This window comes from Lissotriton helveticus, chromosome 1_2 (genome assembly GCF_964261635.1).
Source record: "Lissotriton helveticus chromosome 1_2, aLisHel1.1, whole genome shotgun sequence".
Lineage (NCBI taxonomy): Eukaryota > Metazoa > Chordata > Amphibia > Caudata > Salamandridae > Lissotriton > Lissotriton helveticus.
Window position 1 is genome coordinate 284825394 of NC_136058.1, and position 26622 is coordinate 284852015.

The window sequence follows — 26622 nt, forward strand, 5'->3', positions numbered from 1 at the left end:
AGAAACTTCCCACTGCCTTAGAGCTGGCTCATCTAATTATGTCACACGTGATCAGATTACACGGAATCCCATCAGTGGTCATTTCGGACAGAGGCTCCCAATTTGTTTCTAAGGTTTGGCAAAAGTTGGGTACATTGTTACAAATGGACGTTCGTTTGTCTTCTAGTTACCATCCCCAAACAGATGGTTTAACTGAGCGAACTAATCAGACAATCGAACAATATCTCCGATGTATGTTACCCAATGTTCCTGATGAATGGTCTGATCTCTTGAGCCCCCTAGAGTTCGCTTATAATAACTCTGAACATTCATCTATCAAAATGTCTCCGTTCTTTTGCAATTTCGGTTTCCATCCCAAAAGCATTCCTGAAAATTCTTTAAACTCTGATTCAGTACCTGCAATTTCTGACTATATATCCAAAGTATTTTTTATCCAAGAAGAGGCCAAATTCAACTTGGCTAAGGCGAAAGAATCTCAGAAAGAGACCAAGGACAGACATCGATCTGAACAACCGCAATACCAAGTAGGTGAAAAAGTATGGTTGAGTACAAAAAACTTGAAACTTAGAGGAAATCGGAAATTCAATCCAAAATTCATTGGTCCCTTTCCTATTGAGAAGATAATTAACCCGGTTTGTGTAAGGTTGAGTCTCCCTCATAAGTACTTGATACACCCGGTTTTCCATGTCTCCCTGGTTAAGCCATTTCATCCCCAGACCCGCATCTCCAAATCCCCATCCCCCATCATGATTGATGATCACCCGGAATTCGAGGTTAAAACTATCTTAGATTCCAAAAGAGTTCGAGGAAAACTGTTTTACCTCATAGATTGGAAAGGTTATGGCCCAGAGGAAAGGTCTTGGGAACCTTTAGACCATCTAAAAAACTCCCCTAGATTGATCCGACTCTTCCATCTAAGACATCCTGAGAAACCAAAGCCCATTTCAACCGTTCTGGGGGGGATCTTGAGGAGGGAGTACTGTCATGAATCCACTTACCCCTAACACACATATCCTAAGACATGTGCTGATTTCCCCCTTGGAAAAACCCACCCCTGTCCCGTGCTCCACGCACGCTTCTAGTCAGTGTGATTGGGTGCTTACATTTTCATCTGCCTTATCACATGTTGGTCACCTCCTTAAGGTTTTGTTACTCTTGACTTTGCATGTGCTCCTTATTGCTAGTACACTGCTGTATTGCCTTATATGCTTGTTGAACTTTTGGAGCTCAATTGATGTGCTTTGTAAGCTCCGCTTGTGGCTCCGTGAAAGACAACGCCCTCGCGAAGGTCTTTCAGATCTCTCCCCGCATCCCTACACGCTGCCTTTTGGTGCGCGCTAGAACTGGGACTGCATTCAGCGTCCCCGCGCACGTTAACAGAACGTGACTGGGAGCGGCTGGGTGCGGTCAGGTATTTAAACCGCACCCAGCCTTCTGGAAGGCGCTTTGCCTTCAGGTTTTCTTCGGAGAAGGTCGCGTCAGTAGGAGGAACTCACCTGAAGGAGGATTTTATCCTGGCAGGACTCCACGGCGGTGCTTCTTATTTCCTGGAGATTGAAGTCTAAAGAACTAACTCTGAAAGCTAAGTACTTTTGCTACTTTTAAGGCGCCCTTCGCAAGAAAGGTTAATTTTTGGAACAATTACTTTGTGAAAGCCTTCACGAAGAAAGAGACTTCGGACATTCAAGGCCTAACAGTATTTTGAGGACTATTTGCCAGATCATTACGTTTGTAAATTGTTAAGAGAATTACAAAGAACTTTATGTTTGTGAAATTGTGAAGAGATTTACAAGGAACGTTTAGATTTTGTTTAAGAAATGTGGGATTTAAGAAAGATATCTAGGAAATGGTGTGTCTTTGTTTAATGCTTTTTTTATAGCACAATTAACAAAAAGGAACAGAAACCCCGAGACCAAGAGACAAAGGTTAATACCAAGTAAGTTTAGGAAAGAGACAGAAAGAATGCAAAGGGCTTCTTAAAATAGTAAATAATCCTTCCTTTCTTTTATGTACATTTTCAGACGAACAAGCTGACATCACATCGGACAACCAACTATCCTAGAGGACATCTGACAACTTAATCACCACAACCCTACATCCCTACAAAGACATACTGGGCGAAGGCCTTCAACTTGCTGATTGCAGGTAGGGGGATCTCTGAACAGCTAAACTAGATTATCGGAACTCTGATTAGATAGAGATCGTGGCGAAGGGGGCTAGGGAGGTTAGGAAAGCTCACTCCTAAAACGGAATACTAATATCTTGGTGCTTGTTGCTTCGCAGGTCGACAGCAAGAATCAAAGTCTTCTCTTCAACGCCCAGTACCGGCCCTCCTCCCTAATTTCTAGTTTAAAATCTTGCTGTTAATATTTAATTCAGTAAGTTTTAGTTAGTGATTTGGGAAGTTGGTCCCTTGCGTCCCTGCGAAATCATCCACGTCTTCCAAGAGAACTTCGGTCAAGACAAGGTAAGGGACGACGTGGTTAGCTTTGACAGCGTTGCTGTCCAGTCGGTCCTTGAATGCATGTTTCTTGGTGGCGTGGATTAGTTGGTGGTGTTTTCGGGTGGGGAGCTTGAGGGCAGTCATGTTGTTTGGTGTTGGGTCTCTGCACCAGGCTTTCTCGAGTGCTCGGCAGTTCTTCTTTGAGCTCTCGAGTTCGTTGGTGAACCATGGGGCTTTCTTGCTGCGGGGTCTGCTAGGTGGGGTCTGCAGAGGGGCGAGGTCATCTGCGCAGTTGATGATCCACTTTGCGAGGTTGGTGGCGGCCTGGCTTGGGTTAGTTGCGCTGGTGGGAGGGTTCATGCTCAGGGAAGTCGCAAGATGGTCGGCTGTGATCTTGTACCAGCTTCTGCGTGCTAGCTGTTCCTGGTGGTGGTGGATCGTGGTCCTTTTGAAGCTCAAGTTGACGCAGCTGTGGTCCGTCCAGTGGAGTCCGGTGGCGTGGCTGAAGGTGATGTCCATGCTGGATGAGAACACGGGGTCGAGTGTGTGTCCGGCGTAGTGGGTGGGGGTGGTTACCAGCTGCTTGAGACCGAGGTTGGGGAGGTTGTCCAGCAGGGTGGTGCTGTTGCGATCTTTGTTCTCCAGGTGGAAGTTGAGGTCCCCGAGGAGGATGTAGTCAGCGGAGAGGAGGGCGTGCGGGCTAATGAAGTTGGTGATGTCTTTGCTGAATTGTGTGCGTGGTCCTGGGGGTCTGTAGATGAGGGTGCCTCTGAGGGTGGTCTTGGGGTTGATGTGGATCTGGAAGTGCAGGTGTTTGGCGTGTGCGAGGGCGTCGTCGGTGTTGGTCGTGATGCGGATGGAGTTCCTGTGGATGATGGTGATGCCACCTCCTGTCTGGTTTACGCGGTCCCTCCGGATGATCTTGTAGCCGTCCGGGATGACGATGGCGATGTCGGGCACTGAGGAGGCGTTCATCCAGGTTTCTGTGAGGAAGGCGACGTCTGGAGATGTGTTGTCGATCAGGTTCCAGAGTTGGACGGCGTGTCTGTGGATGGAGCGGGTGTTGAGCAGGATGCACTTGAGGTGGTTGCTGCTGGTGCTCGGCTTGGTCGGTGCTGGTGTAGTGCAGGTCTGGATGCAGGTGAACTTGCAGGAGTGGCAGCAGAAGGGTCCGTGGGTGCGTCTCGGGGTGGCTCAATACCAGGCTGGGCTTCGGCCGGCGTTGAGTGCGTAGAGTTTGGCGTTGGCGTAGGTCCGGCGGGTGGGCTGGTGTCTGCGGGAGCCAGGGGTCCTGGCACTGGGCGCGGTCCAGGCGTGGACGGGCGCAGACGGGCTTACCTTTGGCGCGCCTTCGGCACACATTCGGCGCTCCCGCTGTGCGTCAACGCTGCGCGTGCGCACGGTCGCCATTTATGGCCAAGTGCAGGGAGGGAGGAGCAGCTGGGAGCGGGGAGGGCACAGAAGGGAGGGGGCGTGTCCACACTCCCGGTGGCGGGAAGCGGGGAGCGGGGGACAAAATACACAGGGGGGGGACACCAGTACAAGCAGAGTGCAAAACAGGAATTAAATACGGAATGCTGTACAGTTACAAACTAAACAACAAAAGGCAGAAAATGCGGGAGAACGAGCAGCAGCGGGGTGCCTGGCCAGAGGAAGGACGGCTCAGCGAGGCTGAGAGCAGTGGCAATCAGGCGGGGGGCACACGCGACAGCTGGTGGCCGTGCGGCGCGGGTGTGTCCTAAGGATAGGTCACCAGGTATACATGACATTTACTCTCATGTCTGGAGGCTGACATCAGACATACATCAGGCCACACATCCATTTACATTGTACTGCCTTGCAATTTCACCTGCAATGGCCACACTCACCAGTGTATGTTCAACACAGGTACCCCGGCACCATAGTGCATGTGTGTCTGTGTGCAGGGTATGAATGCACATGTGTATGAAGGTGAACGTTCCTGTACTAAAATATTCCTCCATGCAACACAGCATACATAGTGCAGGTAGGCAGGCCGGCCATTGTGAGTCAGCGCACATGAAAAGCACAGGAATCTCCCCTATGTCAAAGACACAGCACCTTCCTGCCCTATTAGCTTGCTGCAGGGAAGTGCCGCAGGAATGCATGCTGTAATAATCTACACAAAAACATCATAAATTAGGGTATAAATTCACAATAGTCAAAAAACAACATTTACCATCCCCATTTAGTGGTGCAGAAAATGATAAAAGCACAGGTGAAGATGAGTCCACATTATGAAATCACACAGCAGGTAAAAATATAAAACATTTCTTGTAAGTTGCTAAGTCATGTTGGAGGTAAATCAATAATAGGACAAACATTACATTCATTATTATGTTACACAGTGGATGTGAGGCTAAATATGACCATCCATGAAAAAGTTGACCTCAGTGCTCACACAAGTTTGCATTATAGAACTAATGTGGCAGGCACATAAATGAAGTAGGTGTATCATACTTCACAATCTCATCCATGCATTCATGACTCTACACACAACAGTGACGTTGGGTCTGCGTATGTCACAATCTGACCCATGCATTCCTGACTCCACGCACAAAAGTGACGTTACACAAGGACCAAAAGTGACTTTGGTCAACACATGTCATAGTCTGACTCAGCTGAATATAGAAACATGAAATATTTACACACAAACATTTTGTGTTCCTGTTGAGACACTTTCACGCTAAGCGTAAACATGCATCTTTTGGCCAGCGTCAAAACATACAGCACTTAAGATATGCAACAACATTGTCAGATAATAACTGCAATGTGCCTTTAATGAAGATTGTGACGCATGCCAGTAAAGTCACATCTACTAACACTGGTCGCACCTTGGGGAGAAAATATGTCATCAGTAAGCCATGCATCTAATTTACGATGCGACATTATGAAGATTGTGTCGCATGACAATAATGACGCTTCCACCAGAACAGTTCGCACCTTGAGGGGAAAATATGTCATCAGTCAGCCATGCATCTAATTTACGATGCGACATTATGAAGATTGTGTCGCATGACAATAATGACGCTTCCACCAGAACTGTTCGCACCGTAAGGGTAATATGTCATCAGTCACCCATACTTCAAATCAATGATGCGACATGATAAAGATTGTGTCGCATGACAATAATGACGCTTCCACCAGAACTGTTCGCACCGTAAGGGTAATATGTCATCAGTCACCCATGCTTCAAATCAATGATGCGACATAATAAAGATTGTGTCGCATGACAATAATGACGCTTCCACCAGAACTGTTCGCACCGTAAGGGTAATATGTCATCAGTCACCCATGCTTCAAATCAATGATGCGACATAATAAAGATTGTGTCGCATGACAATAATGACGCTTCCACCAGAACTGTTCGCACCGTAAGGGTAATATGTCATCAGTCACCCATGCTTCAAATCAATGATGCGACATAATAAAGATTGTGTCGCATGACAATAATGACGCTTCCACCAGAACTGCTCGCACCGTAAGGGGAAATATTTTAACTGTACCATGCTTCAAGTCAACGATGCGACATAATTACGTTTTATTCACATGCCAATAATGACGCATCGACGGAAACGAGTCGCATCGCAACAGGAAATGATGTAACCAGCCTGCCCTGCTCACAAACAGGAAGTTATATAATACTTTTGCTTTCTCTTTCACTCCTTTGTAGTCTCAGAGAGGTGTAGGAGTATGTTTGCAAAGTGCTTGAGAGTTTTGTCCTGTCCTGCAGTTGTTTTACAGTGTGTGTCTTGCTAACTGTGTCCAAATAGTCTCTGTAGTGTTGTGTATTGTCTACCTGTGTGTTGTGTGTAAAGGGGTGTCTGTCTGTTTAGGGGTTTTAATATTCATTAATAGGGGGGATTAGTGTTGTTTTAAGGGGTTTTCAAAGTTGATAATAGGGGGATTAGTGTTCTGTTTAGTGGATTTATACTATTAGGGGGATTCCTGTGAAAGACACCATTTTTTTTGTTGCATTCACACAGCGTGGCTTGTGCTTTGTCACAATGTCACCCAGGTCTAGGAACCTCACTGAGCAGGAGTATGGGAGGCTACTGTGGCTGATTGTCCACTACCTCCCAAACATGATTGGGAGTGGAGGCAGGGTACTGCTGGGTTACCCAACCCAAGAAAGGAAGCTGAGGTGGGAGAGGGTCCGGTACCAGATGTTGCGAATATTTGGAGTGGACCGGACCCTCAGACAGTACAAGAATCGGTGGGCTGATGTCATCAACCGTGAGCAGGATCTCCTGGACCACCTTGGAATCGAGGTCGAGGGAACAATTGGTAAGTCAAATTACATTTATTTCATGTATTAACAGCTGTATTGTAAGGTGAAGCTATTCCATTGTGAAACTACAGGGGTCTCACTGATGATCCCCTTGCACGGCTGTGACATCAGATATAGGGCCATATCTATCAACAAACCCTTTGGCTAATCTAAACTTGAGATTATCAAGGAATCCCTATTTATGATTTGCTAAATGGTATGTATTAAGAAAAATCGCTATTATTTTAGGAAATCATTAATCTTTCGTATGTGCAACTTAGCATGTTTATACTTTGCAATTAAGGGATAATTCCATATGCATTGCCATGGCCCAGGAGGGCCATAGGAATAATTTGCAATAAAAACACTTATTGCAAATCAGCTATTTGCTAATCGACATTTGTGAATTATTACAAGGGTGCAGGGGTGTCTCAAAGACGCACTGCTGCAGCCCTCAAAAGTATATGGGCCCGATTCACAGAATGAACTTAAGACTAAATCCTAAACTTACTACTATTTGGTATTCACAGAATGCACTTACTACTTTCGGGATTCACAGAGTGAACTTACTAGTTTCGGGATTCACAGAATAAACTTACTACTTTCGGTATTCACAGAATAGATTTAAGACTACTAACTCTAAGTCCGAAATCGGGGAGTAAATTACGGCCCGGAGGCGGAGCTTCCGGCTTGGGGGTGGAGCTTGTGGCCCAGAGGCGGAGCTTCCAGCCCGGAGGCGGAGCTTCCGGCTCGGAGGTGGGGATTTTTGCCATGCCGAAATCTCCAACTCTGGGCTGCAAGCTCCGACTCCGGGCCGGAAGCTCCGCCTCTGGGCCGCAAGCTCCGCCTCCGGGCCGCAAGCTCCGCCTCCGGGCCGCAAGCTCCGCCTACGGGCCGCAAGCTCCGCCCCCAAGCCGGAAGCTCCGCCTCCGGGCCGTAATTTACTCCCCGATTTCAGACTTAGAGTTAGTAGTCTTAAATCTATTCTGTGAATACCGAAAGTAGTAAGTTTATTATGTGAATCACGAAAGTAGTAAGTTCACTCTGTGAATCCCGAAAGTAATAAGTGCATTCTGTGAATACCAAATAGTAGTAAGTTTAGGATTTAGTCTTAAGTTCATTCTGTGAATCGGGCCCTATGTGTGTGCATATGGTGCACATACATGCCCTATGGCCATGTGTGTGCATCACCTGCCACCTTCCTAAAAGCAAAATTGTGCATATTTGGAAAAAAATGCACCTTACCATTAACTACAGGTTGGTGTTAATTTGCTAAATATCTAACATATTTTGCTACACCAAAATGCAACATACATAAAGGCAGATTAATTAGGCAGTTGTGCCTCTTTGCACCGCAATTGCGTCACTTTATTTGACCAACTACCGCGCAAATAAAGCGCCCTATTTACAACGTTGTAAAGCACTGCGCCATAAGAAGGTGTTCCTGCGCAGGGGGGGGGCCTTCCTGCGCAGGAACCCCTCATGAAAGTGGCTGAGTGAAATCTATGAAATTTCACTCAGTCACTTTCTGGGCAATGCTGCGTAAAAACCCTGCGCCTGCTTGAAGCAGGCGTAGGTCTTGACGCAGCATTGTGCAGATGGTGCATCCCCGAGCCTTGCTGGAGCTGCGTTGCGCTTGCGACGCAACTCCAGCAATGGCCCACAATTCCCGCACAGATGCCTCGCGCATCTGTGCCGTTTGTTCACCATGGTGTGCTGCATTATTAATGAAGTCCCCCATAAAAGCACAATCACATACATCTACACAATGCAAACATATTATCGATATGGGACAAGTGTGCAAGTATTTGGCAAATGCCATCTCAATGTGACACCACAAACAAAGGATCACATGTGTGTCATACATGCAGTGGAAGAGTGTGCTTCACATGTGAAGTACTTAGCCAGAGACTGTTGTATGAATCAGGTTGCCTCATGGGATGCATCGTAAGCCAATGTTGAAGATACCACTGACTCTCATGTAATCTCTGTACTGTGTTAAAATATGCAACATTTGCTGAGAATCTGCACTATTGTCTTTCCCTTGTAGGTGGTCCACCACCATACACAAGGGGTGAGGTGGAGTCCTTCAAGGATCCTAAGGCCATTGGTGAGTGTGAAATCCTTACTATGTTTGTCTGTATGCTTAAAATGTCTCCTCATGCATGTCAAGTATGCAGACAGTGCCAAAATCATCATTCTTGCATGCAGCATGTTTACACATCACATGTGCATGGAAGTGTGAAGGACTCAATGGCACCATGTGGAAAACCATAAACTCAATGATAAGGGTCACATGTATGAGGTGTTACAGTGTGCAAGGGACACAGTAAAAAATCTTGTGCTGCTGTAAGTATCTATCACATAAATTGAGACCACAATCAAACAATACATCTATACCTCCATAGAGCACCATACTCAGGTGTGAGGGTCTGAAGGCACTGAAGGGAGGGGGTGTGCTGCTACTGATGAAATAGGCAGCTCTTCAGTTCTTTAATGAAGGTAAGATGGTCCTGGTCAGTCGTAGTTGTGCGCCAAGGGACTTTCATGTCTTGGTGGCCAGGTAGGAGGATGATCTTGGTCCAGTGGTGGATGAGTCAATCCTTGGGATGGTGGCCAGTGGGAGGCTGGTGGAGCGGAGGTGGCGGGTAGGACGTGATAACGAGAGGCGGTTGAGGAGTCATTCTGGGCCCATGTCATGTGTCTGTGTGTGTGTGTGGGTGAGGAGGCAGAACGTGATCCATGTGTTGACGGTGACCCAGTGTTGGTCAATATGGCCTGTAGAAATGCTGCAGTGGTGAGGGCCGTCGAGGATGAGTCGTGCCGATGGATTTACTATGGGTAGTAATTGTAAGTGAAGTCTGGCAGTGGTTCCTGTGTATAGGGCCTTCCCGTTGTACAATTGGCTGTTGATGAGGGCCTGGGTGACCGTCTCACACGTTCCGGTGGTGATCCACCAGAATATATATCCGAGCATGTGCAGGGTGTAGAATCATATGGATGACATGACGTCCACTTGTTTGTTAGTTGTAAGTGAGTAGACCTTGAAGAATCCCAAGTGGGGTGTATGCTCCGTGGGTGTTCTTGCAGTGACCATTGTTGTGGACCAATAGGCGTCGTCCCTGGCGGATGTTGATTTGCCAAGAATGAAAACCTCTGTATTGTGTGTCTACAGTATCCGCTGACTGACCTTCTTCCATTCTGCAGCGTCTATCTTTCCTTCATGGAGGTTGTTTTTGTTTGTGGCTGGGTCATGGGTGAGGGACCGTACCAGATGGGTGTCATTGGCATAGGTTTGTATGTTGTGGTGGTGTGTGCATGCAATGGTGGCAAGTGTGCACATGGAGATGTCGAAGAGTGTCATGCTGAGCAAGGAGACTTGGGGTACGTGACAGTCAGTGTATGTAGACCATGGCTACATGACACATGCTAATTGTAGTACAACATAGACATACCTCCTACAAGTAGGATTTCCTTGTGCCCCACGTGTGTCAGTACTTGCCATTGTTAGAGGGATGCAACAGTGCTGCAAGTCCATCATCAATTAGCACAATAATCATGCAGTTACCTATGCAACTAAAAGGGCCACCGGCAGATTTGACTATTGACATCAGTAGTAAATATGCATTGATGTACATGTGTATAAATGGCCATTGCAACATTTATCATGCATAGTCAACTCACATACCAGGCCTTGATGCTGGCCATGATATGACGTCCCCTGTCAAGATGCGTCTACCATGAAAGTGTTGTGCAGTGTGTGTTGCGTAGTGTGAAAATGCAGCACGTATTTACTCCCAAGCAGCACCCCATGTACAAGAGTTAAATGATAGGAGGCGGTGCACAAATCAATTGCAGTGCACACCTGTGTCTTTCCTTGAAACACAATCCTAATTTGGCCATGTTTTGTTTCCATGGTGCATTTTACATGTGTGTAGGCTTGTGCAGCATACAGGGATGATGTTCCATATACCTTGCTATGTATCTGCGTATGAAGAGCACAATTACAATGCCTATACAAACCTTGCCTGCACACAGATGCACTGGCATCATTTTGAGAAGGGGCCTGCATATGTGATTGGCGAGCATTGGGTACATGGCCAGGACAAATGCATTGGAATGCACCATCTCATATGTATTGAGGCCTTACATGTCATGTAGATTATTTATCATGTTAGGTAGTACGCAACATCACTTAGCATCCCTGTGTATGACCATCGATGAGGATGCCAGCATGCTTTTAAATTGATGCCCTGTTAACGATAGCCCCTTGACAATTTTTACTGAAGATTGCATGAATGTGCATGTGTACAGGTGTCAATGTGTTAGTGCAGACTGATGTGGATGTCATTGCTCCATTACAGAAAACATGACACAAGATGAGGAGAGGCAGTATCGCATCCGTCTAGAGAGATACCGCCACATACGGAATGTTGGTCATTCATTCAGGCAGATGGGACGCCGACATGAGCACTCACGTGCTGATGGAGCATGGAGATCTCCAACTCCCACTCCACCATCCAACACGCGGAGTCGGAAGGAAAAGGCTAAAACCTCACGCATGCACTCCGGACAACCAACTGGATCATGTGAAGATCAACATCCCCAGATGGACACCAAATCTCCTACACAGAGTGGACCCTCAGGCATTCAGACATCAGCACCATCAACATCTGGTTTGGTTGCACCCCCAGCTGGTCTTGGTTCAGGATCTGCTACTCAATCCACTTCTGGACATCCCTCGGATATGACCCCAGTGACAACCACTGCTCCAAAATCGCAACCCACAACAGCAGAGGCCCTTCCAACGAGGACAGGTGGAGCTGCAGTAGCGCAAGTTGGACATACAGCAACAGGGCATGCAGCAGCTCCCCCTGAGATCGACGGTGTGCTCCTGATGGCCAAAATTAACAAGATTGAGGGCCAAATGGAAATTTTTGAAAAAGGCCAAAAGGAACTGACATTGAAGGTTGCGGGCATGCAACTGCAGCTGGCCACCCTGCTGTCCATGGTTGCCGACATGAAGGCCACCATTGAACAAATGGACGAGCAGGAATGAACACAGAGTTAACAACTGTGGTCGTTGTCCATGACATGGAATTTCACATGTCAAGTTACGAACGTTGTTATTGTTTACATTTTTAAAATAGTTAGATAGTATTTAGGATAGTTGTAGTACTTAGGAATAGTGTTAGGATAAGTGTTAAGTTATTAGGAGTGGGTGGGGGCTGATGTATAGTGTATGTTAAATGTATTTTTAGATGTATAAAAAAATATATAAAAAAAAATATATCATTGTTTAGTTAGGTAGGTTAATTAGTATGTGTTTAGATTAAGTGTATGTATGCCTGATGTGTGATTGTTGAATAGGGGGTGGGGGGTCATCTGTGTGTTGTGTAGTATGTGTGAGGTAGGTATAGGAACAGTTAGACAAGATAAGTGTAGATGTTAGTGCATTAGATTAGATTAGTGTAGGATTTTATAAATATTTTTGAATAGTGTAGTGTAGTTTAGCATAACATTTAAATACTCTGAACAATTTTTGTTAATAAAATATCTGTTTCAATTACAATAAGTTGTACTTGTAGGCATATGAAGTAGAGAAATCAGCTCTGGGTGAGCCTTACCCTTGCTGGCCAAGGAATGTCAACAATGATCTCTTAGCTGAGATTACCGTTACATGTTAGCTATTGTAAGCCAAATGTTCATTACACTATCACAAAATCATACAGGCCAATACTCACCCTTGAGGGACTTTAGGTAATGTGTCTCAGGTGAGGCCATGTGATCAACAATCATGTGTAAAGATTCTGGGACCTCTTTCATGACGTTTTTCCGTAGTGGAACACAGCAGGCCTTCCTGTAGCGCTACCCTTTTGCAGGATTAAGTGCAGGACCGTGCCGTATCTGCTAGTTACTGCGCAGTCCTGTTGTTCTCACCAGCACTGTTGCACAATGTCCTGTTCATCGCTAACGCAGTCACCTTTGCACAATGGGGCAAGTGTGTCTGCCTTGCAGTGAACATCAGACTTGTACAGGAAAGGACACCTCTCAGTTAATCATTCATCACAACGGCCTCTTCCTCTTACTATGTCTACTGCATTGTGAGAAAAAGGGGAGACAAGGAGAATTCATCATATTTGTCAACATTGAGCCTTCTTCACGCCTGCACTGGGTCTGTGTAATTTCTGGACAGTGCCTCACATTTCATGTTCCTATTACATCTGTGGCAGTGTCAAAAGGCAATGGATGTTGCTGGGAAGGCACCCAGCAACACCCATTGCACGTGCCTGTAACGCAGATCAATGCGTGCAAGGGTTGGATTTGCTGCATGCAGCATTATCCCATGACTATGTTCCTTGGTGATGGATGATGACTGTTATGCAGGGTTAGGCATCACACAACGTCACAACAAGTGAGGGTCAGATGGCACAAGGGCCGTCATTTATTGGGCCACCTGGTATTGAGACTGTACCTCAATGTTTGCAGTGTTTCCCAATGCTGAGGGCCAGTATGACCCACGTCTTTCCTGCAAGTGGAAAAGAAAGCTGGTTTACAGCCTGGCTATGTAGATGCAGGGAAATGTGACCATGGATAGGTCTGTATTGCAGACGTATGTCTTGTGGGCCTAGAAGCAGATTCATTGGTAGAGGTTTGCTGGCCCAGGGTTCTGGCTGACTGTGTAGGTGTGTGTGAGCTCCTTGAGTGTCAGTATAGCTGTATGGGTGTGGATGCAGTAGAGCTCCTGTATGTGCAGGCGGAAGTGGTATTATCATGTGAGCCACAGGGAACGTCTACCTACGGTTGTCTGGACATTCATCTTTTTTGTACTGAGGGTATTTTTGATAATGTTATTGAGGGCTTTCACATTGCACAGGCTGATGATGATGGATGTGTGGCAGATCCAATCAATGCATCAGTTGGCAATAATTGTGATGCACTTGCAGAGTTAGCAGAGGGTGAAGAAGTATGGTGAGGATACTGCTATTATCCGTAATGACGGGGTGAGGGATGTGTTCTGTACAATGTATAGTTTGTGTGGCACATATGAGTGCAGAACTGTTTATCCAGCCCAGGGTACCCCCAGGTATAGTTCCATGTGGTAGTGGTTCTTGGGATTATGATGACTTTTTTTGACAACAAATGGAGATTTGTCCAGCTGAGGCACATACTTGTTGGCACATCTCGCATCCATTGTGGTTAGTCGTGTCCTGTGATGTTGGGTACCTTGGTGAGGGAGAGGCAGAGCTGGGTGTATTAGGCGTAGGGTACTATGCAGAGTCCATGTTCACTGATGCCCTCAGCAAGCGGAGCCATGTAGACATAGCAGACAAAGGTACTGAGGGACAATCCCTGAGGAACTCAGCATCAGTACTCTGTGTGTTGTGCTGTGAAATGTATTAGGCTGATTCATCTGCTCCGGCCTGCAAGGGTGGAGACATTCCAGTGTGGTGTATTACCTTGCCTCATGCCATAGTGGAGTCTAACTGCTAGTGTGTTGTGGAACATTGGGGCATATTACCAACCAATAGAGATAATTTTTGTCTCTAACTTGTTTAGAGACAAAAATTATCGCCGCAAATCGGCGATTTTTATCGCAGATAAACCTTGCTATTAGCAAGGTTTATCGCAAATGCGATAAAAAACGGCCGCAATGCATGAATATCGCTGAAAAGTCAGCGATATTCATGCATTATCGAGCAAATGCTCTTAGCCATGTTATCCACCTCCCATTGGATAACATTGCTAAGAACTGCTCAGGGCAGGTGTTAGCTTTTGGAGATATTCGCGCTTAGCGCGAATATCTCCAAAAGTTGGTAATAGGAGATAGCGATGTTAGCAACTGTTTCCAGTCGCTAACATCTTGGCACGCCCACTTTGCATGTCATTAGTGATAAATATCACTGACATGCAAAGCGGGGCCCAAGATGGTCACTATCTCCTATTAGCTGTCGCTAACTGGTGTTAGCGACAGCTTGGTAATAGGGAGATAATTTTATCTCCGCTTTCTTGGCTTTTAAAGCCAAAAAAGCGGAGATAAAGCCCTTGATAATATGCCCCATTGTTTCTTGCAATGATGCGATGTATTGTGTATATGGAGTGCCAGTGTGACCTACTTTGAGGATTGTGTGGATGTTGTTGTGGCATGTAGGAGGGACCTCTGGATGCTGTTGTTTGTCATGGCGGAGGATTGGGGATGTTCTATGTTCCTATGAACATCACTGGGTGCATGATGACCCTCTGGTTAATGATTTTGACTGCATATGTGTGTGGAAAGATGTGCCTGTGGGTCTTGACATCTGTTTGGTCAGCAGGGGTGTAACTGCTAATGTCATGTAGCTCTCAGCATTTGCTATTACTGTGGAGGTGCATGTTCCAATGGTGGAGGCCATGTACTGTCACTGTTTGTGTGCTATGGGGGATGCAGCCCTGTGGAAGATGTGCTGTGGGCAGGGGTGTGTGGGTGCTCCTTAAAGTATGTCCATCACGGTGTTTGTGATGTGAAACATGTAGACATGTGGACACCAGAGGATGGTGTGTAGTGTGGCTTACTTGGGCTAAGGTGTTGTGTGGTATGCCTTGCTTATGTTCATCTAAGTTGACATTCACTTTGATGATCTAGTGGTAGGAGACTGTACCAAGTGTGTATCAAAGGCATTGAGGCATGAGGGCCACAGTCTTTGCAGCAGCACTGAATGTTTTGTAGGACTTCATACATGAGACACCATGTGAGTGTTGAGTGATGTTGTTTCAATCACTGGTGTGAAGCATGTCCCTATTCCCATGCTTAAGTTAATAAAATTGTGTGCTACTCATCTTACGTTAGGATGTGCCTTTGATGCCAGCCACCTGCTGATGTTTTCCTTTCATACATACATGTGGTATGTCAGATATTTCATCATCACATACATACACCTTGGACTGACCCACAATCATGGTAGCGTGCAAGCATATCTGGTGTTCCCAGTCACCCCCTCCTTGTACAAAGTTGTACTGTTACTCATTCGAACTAAAGTCATCATTCGTAATGTTGCACATTAGCAATGCTGTTGTACACACGTTACTAGTCACTTTATGAACGTTGCCAGTTGGACATTGCATGTTGTGGGTGCACATTTATGTAAGTGACACAAGTTAGCAATTAGCAAGGTATGACAGGACTATTCTGATCAAGGGACACATACAGTAGGGTTGAGTTTGTACATGCACAGTCCATACATCAACATGACATTTGAGACATGCATGAGTGAGTAGTGTTTTTATTGTGTGAGACGGGAGTGTCAACATCATATGTTCACCTCATGGAGGGAGGCCACAGATAATTAATAGTACATCCATTGGCTAGCAGTAATTTGTTGTTCATCATTACTGTGGTACAATGTCAGTATTATGTGCACCAGACAATGTATATGTATTGTCCATGTACAATATGTCATGCTAACGCATGGTTCTGCGGAGGACTGGACAATCTTCAGACTCTTCTTCATCAGATGTGTTTGTTGTCACAGCTGATGGTGGAATCAGTGGTGCAGTTGACACGGGAGGCATAGACACATCAGGGGCTGCAGATGTAGATGGGATTGTACCAGCATCATGTTCCATGCCCATCAGGTACCGCATGAATGCACTGAGCATGAGTTGTTGATTTTCAAGCACAGCTGTTACATCACGTTGGTAGTTAGCCAATTTGGTCAGGTAGGCATCCTGTTTTGCATTCATTTCTTTAAGGGTGTCCTGAATTTCCCTCAGCCTGTTGGCCACTTCAAGACTGCCACTTGTGTTAGGCATTTGTCTGTGCCTCTGCTGCATGACCTCTGATATCTCATTCACGGCGTGAAACAAAGTACGTGGTGGTGCATCATTGCTGCTACCAGTTTCCGCACTGCCACTATTGGATGATAGGCAATGGAGCACTCCCTCTAGGGTGCCTGCCATGCTCTCAATGCCTTTACGCACCTCCTGTGCCAACTGCCCCTGTACATCCACGACACGTTGTTCAAAAGAATTCAGCGTGTTTGGCGAGTGGTGAGGCAGAGATGTTGTGGGAGGTGGCGTAGGAGTGCTTCCAGGTTGGGCAAGCGGAGATCCCACTGTGCTGGTTTGCCTTCTGGTGCGGGGAGAGGGAGTTTGTATTGATAGTAAGAGGTCCTGGATGACGTCTGTGTCCACACTTGGTACACTTTCCACGCCGTCATCATCGGATTCAAACATTTGTTCCTGCTCATGAGGATGTGTGCCATGCTCTGAAATAAAAAATAGATGTATGTTTATGATCATGTCTGACATATGGTGTACAGATGCACAATTCTGAGTCATCTACCCTTTTTGAGTTTGATGTGTGTCAACATGTCAAAGTTAAAGCTACACATCATCACTCATGTTACCTAAAATGACATGGCATGAATCATTTGATGGATTCAAAATGTTTGTCCAAAAACATGGCACATGGCCACACAGTGCTTGCACACTTGCAACATTCAACTTGAGTGCATGTCCTGATGTCTGTTTTGTTGGTGTATATTGGGGACACATTCCAGCACAGTAGCAAGTCCAAGTGGCTTTTTGCACTCTATATATGTGCAACAGGTATCAGGCCACAATTACTGAGGATTGGGGACATGGCTTTCTTACCATCTCCCATCATCCCACCTGTCATAGCCATCACAGCTGTGTTGTTTGTGTGTGGACCATTTCCTGTGTCTTCATGCTAATTACGTTACATTTTGATAATACAGATTGCTCCTGGTATGTTGCTCAACCTACACCCAGCTCCCCCTGTGTGCCCCTGCTGCCGCTGCTGAGTACACACTGGCAGGTGTGCAGTACCACCATATTAGTGTCCCATTAGTGGCCTCATTACAACTATTTTACACCCTGTTTGCACACCATTTTGGTTTCAGTGCCACTGTTCCACCACCCCATGTACACTTGCTGCTCCCGCCTATCAGCTGCTCCTCCCTCCCACATCCCCATATGTCCCAAACTGTGCTCGACTGTGCTACTTGCGCACCAGAGACACACCTTAAGCAAGCCAGTCTGCAGCCATCTGCGCCTGGACCATGCCCAGCGCCAGGACCCCTTGTGGCCACTAACGCCACTACACCAGACTCAAGTACTACGCCGGTACCCTCCATGCACTCAAAGCCATCCTACACAACAGTTGCTTCCAGGCCACCACAATAACATACACACGGGACCCTTCTCCTGCCGCACATGCAGCTTCACATGCAAGTGAATCACCAAACCCCCATGGAGTGGACCCAACCACCTCTGATGCATTATCCACAACACCCACTCCACACGAACACAGCCCATGCGGCTCTGGGATGTGCTTGACACCTCCGCCCCAGATGTGTGATCATTAAACTTGACCTGGTGGGACTACTCCTCTGCAACCAACATCACCATAGACATCCCAGACAGCTACAAGTTGAACCGCAGGGATTGCGCTGACTGATTTTGTGTATGGGTCACCATCAACCACAAGTCCACCCTCAAGGTCGGCACCCATACAGACAACACCATCAACACCGCCAACCACCTGCACATACACATCCACACCGACACCCAACACCACCTTCAGAGGACCCTCGTGTACAGCACACCAACCCTGTGCTCAGTTATGCTGCTCCATCAATGACCTCCCCAGCACCCACACACTCCCCTCCACGCACCACATCATCCTGTGGGACCTGACCTTACACCTCAAGGACAACAACGACGACAACTCCACCATACTGATCAACGACCTCACCAGACCCGGCTGCAGACTACTCGGGACCAAACCCACGCCGCCAGCCACAAGCTGGACCCCGTCTTCTCAACAGGCACCCACGTCACCTCCAACCACACCACTGACCTGCACTCGACCGACCACCGCAGCATCAATTTTACCTTCTATTCATCAACCACACACCACTGCAGACAACTGCTGCCTCACCAATGCTGGGTAGAAGTAAACGTAGACCAGCTGGTCACACCCCTCAGCCAGGGCCCGAACTACAACCCCACCAACCCAGTCGCCAGTGCCCAAAACACTATGACAGTGTATGTAGGACTGCACCAACACCTTTGCCCCACTCACGTTGCCCTCCAACAGCCACGCCTGCAGCAGAGCCACCCGGTTCACCGACTACCTCCAGACCTACCAACGCACATGCCGGAAGATTGTGAACATGGCTCCATTGACACACACTGCACAACCACACAGTCCACAAGGACGCCACGTGTATACATCACCACCTCAACAGATTGGCAAAGAGCTCCTCCTTCCAAACCTTTCTGGATACCAATGCACACAACAGCAATGATGTCTTCTGCATCGTTATTGAACAGAGAAACCCATGCGCAAACGTTGTCAACATCCCACCATCACAAGAAGTGTGGGACTCACTGTCCATCTTCTCACAGCGCACGTTTAGTGCCATCGATGACAGGTTCACCACCACATCCACACCAACTATGCCAGACTCCACCTCCCCAGCGAGGACCACCAGCCCCAACCGCAGCACATCCTGGTACTACGTCGAAAAGGACGCAACACACAAGGTCATGAACTCCGTACACTCTGGATCACCACCAGTACCATCACCACACCACTTATTGTAAAAAGCAGAGGAAGCGATCATACCACAACTACACAAGTTCACCTACATCTTCTTCAATGCAGCAACATTCCATGAAATATGGAGGCACGCCACAAGCAATGCCCTCCTCAAGACGCACAAGGCACACCCCAAGGCCCTCGGGGACTCACCGCCCATCTCCCTGCTCACGTTCCCAACGAAGGTCTTCTAGGTAATGATGTACATGCTATTGGGCCGCGGGCTGGTAGACCCCTACATGTTTCACCCGTCCCAGTCCGGATTCATACGTACATACAGCAGCAAGACAGTCCACATGTCCGGCACAGACAACATCATGCACCAACTAGCCAGCACCAAGTCAGCAGCCCTCTTCCTCCTGGACCGGTCAACCGCCTTTGACACGGTATGCCATCACACTCTGAAGACACACCTCCGAGAATCATGATTCCAATTGAAGGCCCTAGACTGAACCACGTCCTTTCTCTCCCGCAGAACCCAGAGCGTCCAGAGTCTCCAAATCCCATCCATCAAATGGGACGCCATCAACATCATCTGCGGCGTACCCCAGGGGTCATCCCTCAGCACAACACTGTTCAACATGTACATGTCCCCCTCGTACACGTGGGCCGCCATCACAGACTCTACATCATCTCCTACACCAACAACACCCAGCTCATCCTCTCCATCACCAGGGGCCCACACACACCCTCAACAAACCTCCACGAGGGACAGAATTCCCTCACCAAGTGGATGAGGAGCAGCAGTCTGAAACTGTACTTGGACATGACACAGGTCCTCATCCTTGGACCCACACCCTGAGCCTGGGACGACTCCTGGTGGGCAACCACACTGGGAACAGCAACAACACCCACTGACCATGCACGCAACTTACTATACATCCAGTACTCCTCCCTCTCCATGTCTGAGCAGGTCGACGCCATGTCCTCCTCATGCTACAACTGCCTCCACATGCTATGCTGGATCTACAAGTGGATCCCCACCCCAGACTGACATTAGTGTGACGCAGGCGCTGAGCAGCAGCGGACTGGACTACCGCAACGCACTGTACTGAGGATTCCCTGACAAACACCTACAAGTACTGCAACGCATCCAATACACTTACAGCTCATTGATTGTCAACGTCCCACACCGCAGCAACATCTTCCCCCAAATGTGAGACCTACACTGGTTCCCCATCAGCAAGTAGATTAGCTTCAAGCTCCAGACCCAGACGCACAATACACTCCAGTGGCCCGGAGCAGCCTACCTGTACAGCAGACTCAGCTTCTACACCCCCACATGCCAGGTCCACTCCACCAGCCTCCCCCTCACCACTGTCCACCGCATCCTATGATCAACCTCCAGCAGCAGATCCTTCTCCTACCTCGCCGCCAAGACCTTGCACACCCTCCTGGCCCACCTACGGCAGACCCAGGACCTACTCCCATTCAGAAGACTCATCAAGAGCTGTCTCTTTGAGCGGTAGCCGCAGCCCCTTCCCATCAGAGTGGGAGATCCAACAGGTGTTTTTACATGCAGAAAGAGTTGTTCCAAGGACACAGACTTCTGTAATCTCTGAATTATTTTTCAAGCAGCTGTGGTTCATGCAGACTGCAACGTAATGCATTCCACAATGTATTTCAAGTGTTTGGTTGGTGTAGTCTTAGGTGTGAGAGAGTATGACCTGTCTGTCATCAGCAATGGATACAATGTTGAGGTTGTGTTTGTTTTCAAATGGCGCTGAGGCAGCCCTGTTGATGTTGACAAGGGTCAGACACATAGATGGTCCCTCTTGCATTCTGCATTGGAATGACATGATTATGAAGACGAAGGTTGTCAGTCGGATCCTTGGACCTCTTGCTGGGATGAGTGACCCAGTTAAGCGTTGTTCCTTGGAATCCTGCTTCATGTAGTGTAGCAAATCTGTGTGGTGTTAGTCTGTGTCGGAGCACACTCACAGCTCTTGGTCCCGGAGGGTGCAGATGTCACCTGTGGCTGTGAATAGGGTGATCTTGGTGCTGTTGTTGATGTGATGAGGACAGGGCTGTAGTGATCCCACAGGTGGCTGTATCTCATGTTGGAGGGGGTGCATTGAGCTTTGACTGGTGTCCCGGTGGGTATGGTAGTATGGCTGTTGTGTTGGAAGAGGTTTGCGTGGTGCTGCCTGTGGCATCTCCTGTGTACAGCAAAGTTGTTGTAGTGACATTTTTTACTTTATGGTGAACTTTGTTGGACACTTATCACCGGTCTGTAGTGCCAGGGTGATGTCTGTAGCTTTGCAGCATAGGTTGTTTTATTCATGCAGGACCTTGACGAGTTTGCAGGACTTGGCATTATCGTAGACTATTTTTTTGTGGTACTCCCTCATTGCGTCCATGTATGTGTTTTACATTTCAGGGGCCTCATTTCTGAAGGACTTGTGCCGCCGGTGTGTCACTTTTTCCATTTTTAAAAGTGGCGCACCGGAGGCGCAAGGCCTTCATCAATAAGGCCCACAGTGCTGCAGACTCGCTGATGATCCATTTGTATAATTAACTATGGTGCATATTTGCTGGATGTTCATCATCTGCACTGCGCACCTTGCAATATAGGTGTGCTGCAGTGCATGCATAGGTACAGATCATGAATGGAGGCCTTTGGTGAGATGGTGCACATTCCTGCAAACTATTGATGTTGGATGTTCTTTCACTGCAAGAACACCATTGGTACACTTATGTTTTCCCCAAAGTCATGACAACATAGATGTGCTGTATTCACTGCATGTCACTACATGTTGTTATTCATGTTATATACGTCATTCATCCAGACGTAGCTGGTCAGTGCTTTAGTCATGCATTCATGTGAGGAGCATCATTCAAGTACATCAAACCTTGGTGCAGGCCTCTCCCAGTGGCACTGGCTCACCCCTATACCTACCATGATGCAGGTGTGAGGTACTGACACAATTGCCAGATGCTAATGTATTAAAGAAATGTGTAATGATTGCACATCACCACTACTGATATTTTTATTTGGATGTGCAGACCCACCATGCATACGTTATACATGATGCTTGTGTAATGTGGCACAGGGCTTCGCATGCTGAGTAACATTCATGAGTACTTTCCCTTACATATGCAGATGATGTGGCTAAAACGATCATGCACAAAGTAGTACAATGACAGATTTTGGGCCTGCATGGGGTGACTATGAGTAGGGTCTATTTATTGGTGTCACCTGTCCTTCACAACGACACAGGTGCGCAATGCTTGGCATGCGCCGACCCAGGCAAACTTGCACCATGTTGCAGGGGGTCCAGCGGTGCAGGGGATCAGTGTTTGTGTGCATGGAAGGGACACATTCCTGCATGATGCAGTCATCTACAGATTTTTCCGCTTTCTATGTGTCCACTTGCATGCAAAAGCTATATGTTGGGTATATCCGAGAGGGAACAGTTTGTATTTCTTGAGGTTGTGCATGCCTTACACAGACCCTGTGGATGCATATATTTGTGGCACAGCGTCATTGTTACAGTTTGACTTTGCTATTGGACATTCTCAATTGGACATGGATGTTTGTGGGTACACCCCCAGCAACAGCCCTGGAATTGCGCTTTCTCACACTTTAATGTGGGAATGGTGCAATGACACGATATGTTGTACTATGTTACATGGCTGTCTGTGGCCTATTATTGTGGGTGTGGCACATTGTGACACCACTACATGATCAAAATGACATCATGGTATTTCATGAGGGTAGTTGGATATTTGCACCTGCGTGTGGCACTTGTCAGGTGCAGCAGTGGGCTGGGACTTCACTTAGAACATATGTTATTACTTTGACAGGGGTAGGTGTTTACCAAATGTGACATGTGCATGTCCCTGGTACATTACTTTTTGTAGACCCTTCACAGTTCATGACATTGCATGACTACTCTTTCCACTACACGTCTGTAATTGAGCCGGCTACCTTACTTTATGGACTGCACAACATTACCTTCTTTGCACATTTCCCCTTGTAGGGACTTACCCTGTGTGTCTTGCGGTTCCTCATGCTCTGCACTGTCCTGTCCTGGAATGCCAACCACCAACTCGTCTGGGATGACCGCCGCAACCCGCTCCTCAAGGTCATCCAGCTCTTCCTGTTGTGATGGGCTGCCTCCTCCTGTCGCCGCTGCTTCTTTGCGGTTTTTTGCCATTTTCTCTTTAGTCCGGCGCTTTATGTCGTTCCACGTTCCTTCAGGTCAATGACTGTCCTCTTAGATTGGGCCACACAGTTGACCTTTGCCAATATGGACAGCCAAATTGCCTCTTTTTTTGATAGTGGCAACTTGGAACTAGCAAAGAGCTGGTGCTGGTGGTCTGTGACCTCATTTATGAGTATGTTGTTCTCCTCAGCACTAAAATTAATTTTCCTCTTCCTCTTGACATGGGTTTCTCCCTGTGTTTCAGGCTGCGCATCCTGGGTGCCATGTGGCTGGACATCCTGGCTGCCATGTGGAAGGTTCCCTTGGCTGCTGCTCTGTCCTTCAGGCTCCATGGTAACAATTTTTTCCATTTGCGGGAGAATTAGGAGATGGATGCGTGTATTTTTGGCGTTTTCCGGATTGTGACGCAACGTAAATGTGACGCAGCGATGCGTAAGCTTACGTCAGTTCCGCGATTGCGACTTACGGCACTTTTCTCGTACTTGCGTGACTTTCCGGTACGTCAGGACGCCAGCGTCTGCGTGTCTTTTTTCCGGCTTACGGCATCACTTGCGACATGATGCGCCATTCCATTAATGTGACGCATCCGCGTCGCAAACTTCTGACGCAGCGCGTCGTAAGGAATTGTGGCGCATCCCTGCGCCTGCGCAAGGATGCGTCACTTTTCATAAATGAGGGCCCAAGAGTCACATAGGAATGGTGGAGAGCACAATGGCCTACAGCATATACTAGTGATTAGAGCTATCTCTATATACATAGGGAAGGGAAAGGACTGGAAATACTCTAAGAGAGGGCAGGCACGTGAGATAACGAACTTTACCCGAAGGTCTCAGAGCGCTTTACATAGGATCCAGTGGACAACATAAGGACTGAAGGTTACATGCGTAAAATGATTGCAAAAATTTAGCATTACAAAAGAACCAGTTAAAAGCATACGGACTTAGGATTACAAGCGTTACAAAAAGGTATACAAATGGATATACTCTAGGCCTAAACTAGTAATATCTCTATCAACAAAGGGAGGGGATAGACATGGACATACTCTAAACAATCAAATGCGAGACTAGTCGTTAGAGTTATCTCTATATACATAGGGAAGGGATATAACTGGATATACTCTAAGAGTCACATAGGAATGGTGGAGAGCACAACGTTCTACAGCATATACTAGTGATTAGAGCTATCTCTATATACATAGGGAAGGGAAAGGACTGGATATACTCTAAGAGTCACAGAGAAGGCAGGCACGCGAGATAAACAAGAGAGGGAAGCAGAGAGTGATGAACAAGACAGTGAGGAGTGTGTCAGAGGCAACAGGAGAGACAATAGGAAAGTCGAAAGGTCAGTGGGCGATCACTAAAAAGGCGGAAGAGAAAGTTAGAAGAAGAGGCAAGTCATACAGAGAAAATGGCGGGGAGCACGGAGGTCCATGTCCGAAAGTTCAGGAAGAGGGCTGGCACAGCCAGCAGGTCCAGGGGGAGAAAGGCAGTCCGTAGCAAAGTTGCAGCCTCATTTTTCAAGAGGAGCTGGGGCAGAGGAGATCAATCCGGAGACCAGAGGAGGGTCAGGGGAGAGAGACCACAGGCGCCCAGGCAGAGATGGAGGGCAGCAAAGTTTGAAGCAAAGGGAAGGAGGGGCCTCTCACCAGAGCCCAGTTAAGCACAATGTGGGTGGTGGCGTTGAGCGTGTGGGGGGGGGGAGACCGTGTTGGCGCTATGGATGCGGTCGCGCTGGCTCCCGGCGAGTTGCGTGTGAGTTCATCCGCCCTGGCATGTGTTCATGTCCCTGGAGCCTGTATCCGCCGGTCGTAGAAAGCGTGACCCCAAGGGCGCCATCTTGGAGTCAGGCACCGTTGGCGCGAAACAGCGTGGTCAGCAAGGGGGGGGCACATCACTGCCCTCGGGCCCAGGCCCGTCTGTGGCGGAGAACGGATGTATGGCCCCCGGAGCAGGTAAGTGGGGATGGTCACGAGGCGGCGCCGTCATCAGCAGAGGGCGCCGCCGTCAATCACCTGCCCTTTTCTGGAGTGCCCCTGGAATGACCGCAGAGTCTCGGCGGGTGGCGGCGGGTGGCAGCGGGGGACGCGGTAGGAGCCCTACATACCGCTCGGGTGATCAGCGCCTGTCACGCTCGCCCCCGGCAGGACGCCACAGGCTCCGCTCCTCATCCTTGTTGTTTAGCCCGGGCTGGTATCGGGCGGCCGCCATGTTGGGTCCCAGGCAGGGATCGAGAGGAATCAACCAGCGCCGCTCCACAGGCACCAGCAGCGATCGGGGGCAGCCCTGCAGGTGCCCCACACCTTCCGCTTCAGTTAGGAAGCGTGTGCATCGCGGAGGGCTTCCTAAGGACGCTGGGCTTCAGGCCGGAGCAGCGCGCGGACCGGGAGCCGAGACGGTCCACGTCCGTCCGTCTCGGCTCCTCCTCCTCAGATAATTATCGCTATTGCTTGGTTAGAGACAAAAATTTACCGCTGAGCTGCGGCGATTTTTGTCGCAAATAAACCTTGGTATTACCAAGGTTTATCGCAAATGCGATAAAAATCGGCCGCAATGCATGAATATCGCTGAAAAGTCAGCGATATTCATGCATTACCGAGATAATGCTCTTAGCCATGTTATCCACCTCCCATTGGATAACATGGCTAAGAACTGCTAAGGGCAGGTGTTAGCTTTTGGAGATATTCGCGCTTAGCGCGAATATCTCCATAAGTTGGTAATAGGAGATAGCGATGTTAGCGACTGTTTCCAGTCGCTAACATCTTGTCACGCCCACTTTGCATGTCATTAGTGATAAATATCACTGACATGCAAAGTGGGGCCCAAGATGGACGCTATGCATGAATATCGCTGAAAAGTCAGCGATATTCATGCATTATCGAGCAAATGCTCTTAGCCATGTTATCCACCTCCCATTGGATAACATGGTGAAGAACTGCTCAGGGCAGGTGTTAGCTTTTGGAGATATTCGCGCTTAGCGCGAATATCTCCAAAAGTTGGTAATAGGAGATAGCGATGTTAGCGACTGTTTCCAGTCGCTAACATCTTGGCACGCCCACTTTGCATGTCATTAGTGATAAATATCACTGACATGCAAAGCGGGGCCCAAGATGGTCGCTATC

At 47.8% G+C, this 26622-nt stretch overlaps 1 protein-coding gene across 1 annotated transcript in view; it reads right to left on the reverse strand.

The window, feature by feature from the left end:
• Positions 1 to 15984: 15984 nt before the first annotated feature.
• The window catches only part of LOC144807851 (uncharacterized), a 182176-nt gene continuing 171538 nt past the window's right edge, over positions 15985 to 26622 (reverse strand). The window contains exon 2 of the mRNA XM_078673484.1: positions 15985 to 16975. Coding sequence (XP_078529610.1) covers positions 16170 to 16975 — 806 coding nt within the window. The 3' untranslated portion in view covers positions 15985 to 16169. The remainder of the gene's footprint in view (positions 16976 to 26622) is intronic.